Here is a 10,362-nt window from a genome sequence, read left to right as displayed (position 1 = left end):
ATTTAGTTTTACAGCTTTTATTTTTACTGTCTTACAGTATGTATTTACCGCGTATGTATGTACATATGTACGTATGTACTATATGCAAATGTTCTTGTATGTACAGTGGTATATGCGAACCGTTTCGGGATTTATTTACTCGAAGAAATGAACTTGTTAAAAAACCAATACGGTCGCAGAATTACGGGAATCGAGGAAAAGAAATGTACATATGTATATGTGTAAAGAAATTTTCTATAACGGGATGCGAGCACCGTTTTTATTAAACTTATAAGATTTTTCTTTAGAGGATCAAAATGTATGCGCGATTTGGCTAGTTTCTAGGCTGTTTTTTGGTGAAATGGGGTTAGTAAGCAATTCAGATTCTTACTTACGGTTTTTTAGGGATACTTTTTATTTGGGTTCTGAATTCCAACGGTGCTGGCTCTTTCAAGGCGACGAAGGACCAGTGTTTAGGCGTTAGGCCTTTTCGGGGAATAGGGTGAGATGACCCAACGGCGGGGGGGTGAGCTGACCCTCAGATGGGGGTGCTGGCGAACCGGGAGGCTAGTGGTGGCGGCGATGTGGTCAATGGTGGCAGGCGGCGATGTGGTAGATGGTGGCAGGCGGCGATGCAAACGCTGGCGGCAGGCGATGATGCGGGAGCTGTTGACGAACGGCGATTTGGGGAACGGGTGGCGGACGGCAATATCGCAACTGGCGGTGGCTGCTGTGCTTTTTTTGTAGATGCACAAACCGGAGGGGCGATGATTATCGGACGGCGCGTTTGGGTTTTCGACGCGGCAGGTGGATGTTTCGAAATAAAACACGGATGTTCGCTCTAAAATTACAATTTATTCCAAAACTTTTACGAGTTTATGCAACTAGGAAAACTACCGATTGCGCGGGATACAAATTGGGGTTTTTATAAAAATTCACGAATTGCGGCTGGGCGGCACGAGTGTGGAAAAAATTCTGATTCTGACAACCAAATGTCATTCCTTCTTATTCCCTTTCGTGCGCTGTCAAAGGGGGCCTGCCTTATCGGCATCAGTGTTACCAACTACTTATATCGCTACTTAAAGTGGTTTAAACATTAGGGGAGTTTTAGACTTCAAAAATATTAAGTGCAATAATTCAATAATTCAAATAGCGATTTTAAGCTAAGTACGTTATACAAATAAATGGATATAATGATGTATGAATGCGTGTGTACAATAAGCATGTAATTTTAATACACATACAAATAACTAAGTACAACTAATGAGTAGATTTCAAATAGTAGTGCAAATATGTACATGATCAGGAATTCAAATACAGTTCAATGGAATGCTAACTTTATAGAATTTACAGAATTTTGGGTGTCTGACTGGTTAAGCAGTCCTCGCTTAGCCATCCTGCCCCCCTAGGCGCGCTAAGCGGCTAGAGCGTCTTTCAGCTCCTTCAGGGTTCGCATCGCTTCATGCACCAGCCGTTTGGTGACTCTTCCTTTCGGCGTTATGTTTCGAATTCTTGGTGTAGTGCGTTTGATTGGGTGCTTGTTCTGCGGCACGGCTTTGTGCTGGCGACGCCCAGTAAATGCGGAGCCAATGTTCCGAGCAAGTCTTGGGGGATAGCGTGCAGGCGGCTGTAACCGGCGACCAGAGGTGCTGGAGTCATTTCTATGTAAGAGCGTGTGAAGATATTGGCCACATGTTCTACAATTTCCGTTTGATGTGCACGCGCTTGTAGCGTGGGAGAGTGCGAGACAGTTTGTGCAGAACTGCTGAGCTCGCGCGATGAGGAACCTCTGTTGTGGGTGCATGGCCCGAAAAACTGGGCATACTCTGAGCGCATGATAGCGCGCACAAAGACGACATCTCTGAAAGTCTGTTGCTGATGGTTCGCCAGTTATAGGTTGAGTAGGTGCCGGGATTGGAACCCCATCCATCGGCAGTACTACCCTCGGCGACAAGGCACGGTGTGGCACCGGTTGAGGCGTATCAACCTTCCCCTGCGACGAAGTGGAGGGGCGTGGCGCTGGCTTAGGTGTGTCGGTCTTCCCCTGCGACGAAGCAAAAGTGCGTGGTGCCGGCTGAGGCTTGTCCATCTCCATCTGCAAATAGGGATTTGCGAATAGCTTAATAGTGGGATGTTAGACACTGGTTATTAAGGCAGAGGGATAAGCTTATAGGTGGATTGCCTGTCAAGTCATTGTGGGAAACAAATGTATGGAAGCAGTGCGGGTATAGGGCGGCCCTTCAAGACGAGAGATATCAACATGAACGGTGAAAATCGGTTTAGTTATCTGCTGTGGGTGTTGGAGGACCATTAGCGTATGGCAACGGGCATAGCTTTACAATAGACCGAGTGAGAATGCCGGTTTTGGTGCGTACGTCAACTACACGGATATGCCCATCTGGACCGGGATGGGTCCTTTCTATGCGTCCAAGACGCCACTCAGTGGGCGGCAACGTATCATCTATAATGAGGACGCATTCTCCAGCTTTCGGTGAAACTTTAGTGTCTTTCCATCTATAACGTTTCTGAAGGTCTTTGCGATAATCTTCCTTCCAACGGCGGCTGAATTGATGGTGCACAACTTTAACCCTCTCCCACCTATTGAGAAGAGACAAATTGCTATGGTCTACTTCCGGGAGAGACAAGAGGGCAGTTCCCCTTAGGAAATGGCCAGGGGTGAGGGCCGTGAATTCCGTGGGATCTTGGGAGAGAGCGGAGATGGGCCGAGAATTTAATACCGCTTCGATCCTAACTAAAAGAGTGGCGAATTCTTCAAACGTGAATTTGTGTGCTCCAGCTGTTCGTTTGAGATGTAACTTGAAGCTTTTGACGGCGGATTCCCATAATCCGCCCATGTGAGGGCTGCCAGGGGGGATAAATCTCCAATCAATGCCTTGGGGAGAATATTGCTTGACGATGTCTTGAGATACTTCTTGCAGGAAACTACAGAATTCCTTCTCTGTTGCTCTTTTGGCTCCAATGAAAGTAGTGCCATTGTCACTCATCATTCTTGCTGGATAGCCTCGACGCCCAACAAACCGGGCAAACGCGGCGAGAAATGCGTTTGTGGTCAAATCGGAGCACAGCTCAAGGTGAACCGCCTTTGTTGTGAAACACACAAATACGGCCACGTAGCCTTTCACAATGGTGGAGGACCTTAGCATGGAGGCTTTTACTTGAAAAGGCCCAGCAAAATCTACACCGGTGGTGGTGAAAGGCGGAGCGTAAGTGCAACGCTCTGGTGGCAACGCCGCCATGATTTGAGAGCGCGTTTGATGCTTGTGAGCGGTCCAAGCTTTACATTGAAAAATGCACTTTTTTATAAGAGGCTTGAGTCGGGGGATGTAGAATTCCTGTCTTATCATTTGCTGCATGAGCCGAAGTTCGGCATGTAGGAGGAGCTCGTGGAGAAAACGAAGATAGAGAACAGCAAATCGAGATTTTTCGGGCATAATGAGGGGATGACGTTCATTATAGCTAAGAGTGGAGTGGGCCAACCGACCATTGACCCGGAGTAACCCACACTTGTCTAGAAGGGGGTTGAGAACTAGCAAGGGGCTTTTCTTAGCAATTGGCACTGACTGCGATAAGCATGCAATTTCGCGGGGGAAGTAACGGTTTTGCGTTAAGGCAATGAGACGACGTTTGGTAGAGCGGAAATCATTGTGCGATAGGGGTAATGGGAGAGGATCCTGGGCGGCTTGATTTCGGTTCTTTAAGCGATCTAAAAATTTGAAGACATATGCCATAACTTTAAGCATGCGGGAAAAAGACGAAAAGCGATCTAAAATGTCGGTATCATCTTCGGCAGTGTGAAAGGCGTCGACTCGACGGACTTCCGGTGGGTTAATAGAGCGGGTAGCGGATTTTGGCCAGGTGTCGGGTGGTTGGGTTAGCCAGTTGGGCCCATGCCACCACAGAGAAGAGGAGGCTAAATCGAGGGGTTTGCATCCTCTTGTTCCCATGTCCGCGGGATTTTCGCTGCTGCACACATGCCTCCAAGTGGAATTTCCTACCAGATCAATGATTTGCGCGGTGCGGTTCGAGACGTAGGTTTTCCAGGAGTGGGGCGGTTTTTCCAGCCAGGCCAGGACTATTTCTGAATCTGACCACATTGTCAGTTTTCGATCTGAAAAACCGAGGTGCGATTGGACAGCTGAGGCTAATTTAGCTAGAAGGAGAGCCCCACATAGTTCGAGTCGAGGTAGGCTAATGGTTCTGAGGGGCGCAACTTTGCCTTTTGACACCAGTAGGTGGGAAGAGACTTGTTCACCTTGTGTGGCTCGGACGTATATGGCTGAGCAATACGCTTTTTCCGAAGCGTCGCAGAACCCATGTAGCTCCATTTGTTGGCCTGGAACGTAATTGACCCATCGGGGTATTTGAATGGCCGAGATAGATTTCAAATTGTTGGCGAATTGCAACCATTTATGGAGGCGGAGGGGTTTGACTTGTTCATCCCAGTCAGTTCCATCGAGCCATAGCTCTTGTAAGAGAACTTTGGCTTGAATCATTATTGGCGAGAGCCATCCTGCGGGGTCGAACAGTTTAGCGACAGAAGAGAGAATCTGTCGCTTTGTGCTCGCCGACGAGGCTGATATGGATTCAATGGTGTAAGAGAAGGAGTCAGTAATGGCATTCCATTGAATCCCGAGGGTTTTGGTGATACTTGCTTTTTCGAATTCGAGAAAGTTGCTCTCAAGCAAGTCCTCCTTTTTTATGTCTTTGAGCAAATCAGGGTGGTTCGCCGTGATCTTTTTTAAGGGAAAGCCAGCGGATTTCAGAGCTTGAATGACTTGGGAGAGAGATTTAGTTGCTGAGATGAGGTCATGACCTCCAGAAAGTATGTCGTCCACATATGTTTCGGTTTTTAGTATTGGCACCGCCAAGGGATGTGTTATTTTTACATCATCAGAGAGTTGGTGAAGAGTGCGTATTGCGAGAAATGGTGCACAATTTACACCGAATGTCACGGTTTTTAACCTGTAGTCTCGAATGGGGCTGCTTGCAGATGATCTAAATATAATTCTCTGGTAATTCTGGTGGTCTTTATGTAAAAGTATCTGACGATACATTTTTTCTACATCGCCATTGAACACAAACTGATACGTGCGCCATTTGAGGATTAATAGCATCAGATCGGGTTGAAGTATTGGTCCGGTATAGAGAACATCATTAAGAGAGAGTCCGGAACCTGATCTTCGTGATGCATTAAATACGACACGTACCTTGCTGGTTCTCTTTTCGGGTTTGACCACCGCGTGGTGGGGGAGATAGAAGGAATAATATTTTCCTTCTGAGGATTTTTCATAGGAAGTTGTTTCTTCCATATGATTTAGGGTGAGATATTCCCCTAAGACATTATCATACAGGGGTTTTAGGTCGGCTTTTTTCTGAAGACTTCTCTCCATACTGAAAAATTGCTGGAGAGCTGTGGTGCGAGATTGACCTAGAGATATTTCCTTCGGGAAACCTGGCTTGAAAGGGAGCCGGACTACGTAGCGACCTTCAGGCGTGCGCGATGTAGTGGATTGGTATAACTCCTCGCATAGCTTATCTTCAGGACTCATGAGGTTGGGTGTCGGAACTTCTTCTACCTCCCAGAACTTTCGTAGTTGGGATTCCAGTAGTTTGTTAGAGGTTTGTTCCACTTGAGTGGAGAAAGATACCACATGATTAGGGATTTGACCGCTCAAAATCCAGCCAAAAATGGTATTTTGTGCTAACAGATTTTTTGAGATATGTTCAATGCCTTCAAGCATGATTTGCGGGATGAGATCGCTGCCTATCACTAGGTCGATTTGAGACGGGGAATGACAATTGGGGTCTGCTAGCTTAATATGAGACCACTTCTCGCGTTGTTCGCGAGTTGGCTGGAATCTTGGGAGTATTTTAGTTAGTTGGGGTAGCACAATTGCTTGAGCGGTGACTTTCGTAGCAAAGTCGGAGGAGACTAAGACAAGAGAACAGATTTTGTTCGAAGTCTGAACTACTGTCCCACCCATGCCGGAGATTTCAAAGTTCGAGCTTTGACATGGTAATCTCAGTTTGTTTTGGGCCTTAGAAGAAATGAAGCTCCGTTCTGAGCCCTGATCGATGAGAGCTCGCAGTTTAAAGAGTTCTCCTCTCTGTTCTACTGAGACTATCGCTGTAGGGAGAAGGACTTTGCTCTCATTTTCAGAGTAGTACGATTGTACTCTGGTTCCATTAGAACTTGACGGTAAATCATCTTGTTCTTCCGTTTCTTGTGGGGCTTGCAGGTTGGGGTTTGGCATATCAGTCATGGCTACCTGCGATGTGGTCCTTTGTACTCGAGAGTCTTGCCTTTTTGGCGGAGGGGCTGTGCTATAGTGCAGCACTGAGTTGTGTGTTTCTCGACAATTGGAGCAGGTTTGAGTACTTGGACAATCTTTCAGGGAGTGTGACTGAGAGAGGCAGTTAAAGCACATGTTGTTTTCTCTTACGAATTTTCTGCGATCCTGAACCGACAATTTACGGAACCTGTGGCAGTTCCACAATGAGTGCGAGGAATCTTTGCACATGGAACATTTATACATCGTACGATGTTCTGTCACATGCGATTGGACTTGCGTCGATGATTTATTATGCGACTGTTGAAAGTGAGAAGGTTTGAAGGGGGGTCTGTTGTGCGGTTGAGTGGTTCTAAATGAAATGGAATTTTGGGGATTGGGTCTTGGTTAGGCTGGGCGCCATTGATCAACCCTTTCGACCACCTCATATCGAGTGGTTAGGAACTGGTTCATTTGGGACCAGTTCGGAAGGTCTTTCCTGGAACTGAGAGATTGCTCCCACAGAGCTACTGTGTTCTCAGGAAGTTTTGAGGTGACGAGGTAAATTATTACGGGGTCCCAGCTCTCTGTGGAGACTTGTTGGGTGGCGAGAATTTGGAGACAGTTATTCACTGATGATTGGAGTTTTTGAATATCTTCACTGTTCTCCACTTGAATAGATTTTAAATTCATGAGAATACGTATTTGGTTGTCAACTAATACTCTTTTATTCTCATAGCGAGACCGTAAGGCTTCCCATGCCAGATCAAAATTATCATCGCTCAGTGGGAATTGTTTCACGATTTGGCCGGCTTTGCCTTGAGTCTTGTACCGGAGATGGTACAATTTCTGAGCTTTTGTGAGTTTTGGGTGATTAATATATACCGCCGTGAACATGTCACGAAAAGACGGCCATTGCTCATAACCCCCATAAAATGTTTCCGTATCGCACGGTGGGACCTTTAGGCCGAAGCTAGAGTTTTCCTGGGGTTGAGACATACTGGGAGTAGGCGTGGTATTGCTGACTTGATTAAGAAGCAGGAGTTGATCACCAATCTGGGCTTTCGTATTTTCATACGTTATGAGGCATGACCTGTATTTATTATAAGCGGAGACTTTGAAGTCCTCGGGAAGGTCCTGCTCCTCAGTCTCTATTACTAAATCATATGCGCTCTGTACTCGATTCCAAAAATTATCAATGTTCTTGTCTTTAATTTTTAGTGCAGACTCAGTATTGTCTTGGATTTGAGTTGTACTGAATCGGGTACAGTAATCCATTAAATTGTCTGTCTCAGAGATAAATTTAGGGGCTACGACTGACTGTTTGGGTTTCTTATTGGACCTTCCGCCTGCACGCGTAGCGCGTTGAGATTCAGCGGAAGTTCCTTGTTGCTTCTCATCATCACTCATTTTTGGACTTTTCGATTTAGCGTCACTATGAGGTGCGGCAAGCATTAACGAGATGACTTTAAATTTTATTTACGAGACGGAGATCAAAGAGAGAAGAGACAAAAAAAAATCTACTGCCGGTCTAAACTCGAGTTCTTGTGACCGAACGTAAATGGAGGGTTCCGCTATATATATATATATGTATATATATTTGTGATGATTCTTGCTAAATTAGCGCAATGAAAGGCAATTACGTAAGTGCGAATGCCACGATATATAAAAAAAGGGTGTTTGCACTTTGATACGTGCTACTGATAAAATCGCTGGAGAAGTTTTATTTTATTGTATTTATTTATTTTTTTTGTTTGTGGGTCTATTGAGGGATATAAGGGGACCGTTTCACTGTACCCGCACTGCACCGTATAACTATGTGTATGTGTGCCGAATTAGCATTTATCTTAATAGCACTTTATATTATATAATGTATTAAATGTATATATGTGTTGTTGGGAAAATGTAATTATGTGTTAGTAGAGATAGTTTACAATATGTTTGTGTATATATGTATGTTTACACGGAGATTTGCTTAAACATGGAGCATAGGGATAATATGCAAGTAATTTTTATTCTCAGCTTTTATTTTGTTGCATACGTTTCTAAATATTTCATAGACGAACTTTCTTTTTTTGTAAAGTAGAAAGCCACTGTACGTTATTTCAGTGTGAGATTATAAATTGAGATCATAACACGAGTTTGTGCCACTGTATTTAATTATATGAATGTGTGCTTATACGTGAGCTATGTATTGTACATACAAATGTATGTGTATATGTATGTTTGCATACACGACCCAACAAGCATTTCAGTAAACGTTTTTAAAAATAACTTAAATTAAGTTTGCTATAATAAGCGTTAAATAAGCATTTTTAATATTAAGCTTATTAAAAGTTTTTTCAAATAAACCTTTAATAAGTTTTGAGAGCGAATGTTTATAAATAACTTAAACTTATAAATGAAATGTAAATGTCAACGACATGAAGTAGTAAATATAAAATTTTTTCAATCGTAAGTGACGTGTTTACGTTTTTTTAAATATATTATTAAAAGAAAAAATTAAATAAAACCAATGCGGTAAAACAAGAAAATCCAATCAAGGACCCGCTGCGCTAATCGGTGGAGCATTCGAGTCTTCAAATGATGAGTTTCCTTATCCTTTCTTAGTTTAACATTCAATTAAAAATGTATTAAATTTTTTTCAGAAAAGTTCATCAATGAGAATGGCGGCGATGAAGCGGAATATATAGCTGCATCGATGTCGCTTTTCCAATTTGCCAATAACCGCAAGTAATTGAAAGCACGCAACAAGATGTAATAATTAACTTTTTTATGCTTAATTTGTATGTGTTATTGTGAATTTGTATGCCAAAATATCTATTCCCTATTTATATTTTCGCGACTGTAGATGAGTCCGCCGAAAATTCGCATTTCGTTTAGTTTCTAGATGTTAAGCAATCTATGTATGAGTTTTTAATGAAATATCTTTAAATAAAGGGTTATAAAAATGTTTATAAAAAGCTTTCTTTTGAAAATGTTTAGTAAGTTTATATTGATACGCTAATAAAAAACTTTTTTTGAACCTTTATTATAAGTTTACACTTTTACGCTTATAAAAAGCTTTCTTTTGAACATTTATTACAAGTTTATATTTCTACGCTTATAACCAATGTTCCTTTTCGATTATATTACGCTTACTTCCAAGCGTTTTATAAACAAAAAATCAACGTTTTGTAAGCTTAATGTTTATAATTGAAAACTTAAAAAAAACTTTCTTTAAGTTTATTTTGCTTGTTGGGGAAGCACCTGTTTCACTTTAATATTTTGTTGTGCAAACTAAAAAGGAGATATATGTTATAAAAATTGATGTGAGTAAATTATGCACAAATGGGTTTTAAATCATACAGGGGCTCGCTTAATTGGGAGAGAATTTAGTTTTACAGCTTTTATTTTTACTGTCTTACAGTATGTATTTACCGCGTATGTATGTACATATGTACGTATGTACTATATGCAAATGTTCTTGTATGTACAGTGGTATATGCGAACCGTTTCGGGATTTATTTACTCGAAGAAATGAACTTGTTAAAAAACCAATACGGTCGCAGAATTACGGGAATCGAGGAAAAGAAATGTACATATGTATATGTGTAAAGAAATTTTCTATAACGGGATGCGAGCACCGTTTTTATTAAACTTATAAGATTTTTCTTTAGAGGATCAAAATGTATGCGCGATTTGGCTAGTTTCTAGGCTGTTTTTTGGTGAAATGGGGTTAGTAAGCAATTCAGATTCTTACTTACGGTTTTTTAGGGATACTTTTTATTTGGGTTCTGAATTCCAACGGTGCTGGCTCTTTCAAGGCGACGAAGGACCAGTGTTTAGGCGTTAGGCCTTTTCGGGGAATAGGGTGAGATGACCCAACGGCGGGGGGGTGAGCTGACCCTCAGATGGGGGTGCTGGCGAACCGGGAGGCTAGTGGTGGCGGCGATGTGGTCAATGGTGGCAGGCGGCGATGTGGTAGATGGTGGCAGGCGGCGATGCAAACGCTGGCGGCAGGCGATGATGCGGGAGCTGTTGACGAACGGCGATTTGGGGAACGGGTGGCGGACGGCAATATCGCAACTGGCGGTGGCTGCTGTGCTTTTTT

General features: G+C 43.1%; 1 protein-coding gene across 1 annotated transcript; it reads right to left on the bottom strand.

The window, feature by feature from the left end:
* Positions 1–814: 814 nt before the first annotated feature.
* Positions 815–10,140, bottom strand: LOC118754689. Its single transcript, XM_036489576.1, has 2 exons — positions 10,016–10,140; positions 815–2,074 (listed from the first exon to the last, which is right to left on the bottom strand). The coding sequence occupies exon 2, from the start codon at positions 2,072–2,074 to the stop codon at positions 1,394–1,396; it is 681 nt and encodes a 226-aa protein (XP_036345469.1). The 5' UTR covers positions 10,016–10,140; the 3' UTR covers positions 815–1,393.
* Positions 10,141–10,362: the final 222 nt, after the last annotated feature.

The sequence above is a fragment of the Rhagoletis pomonella genome, unplaced genomic scaffold (genome assembly GCF_013731165.1).
Source record: "Rhagoletis pomonella isolate Grant_MI unplaced genomic scaffold, Rhpom_1.0 Rhpom_scaffold_04400, whole genome shotgun sequence".
In the NCBI taxonomy this organism is placed as follows: Eukaryota; Metazoa; Arthropoda; class Insecta; order Diptera; family Tephritidae; genus Rhagoletis; species Rhagoletis pomonella.
This window is presented reverse-complemented; position numbering and strand designations above follow the sequence as displayed.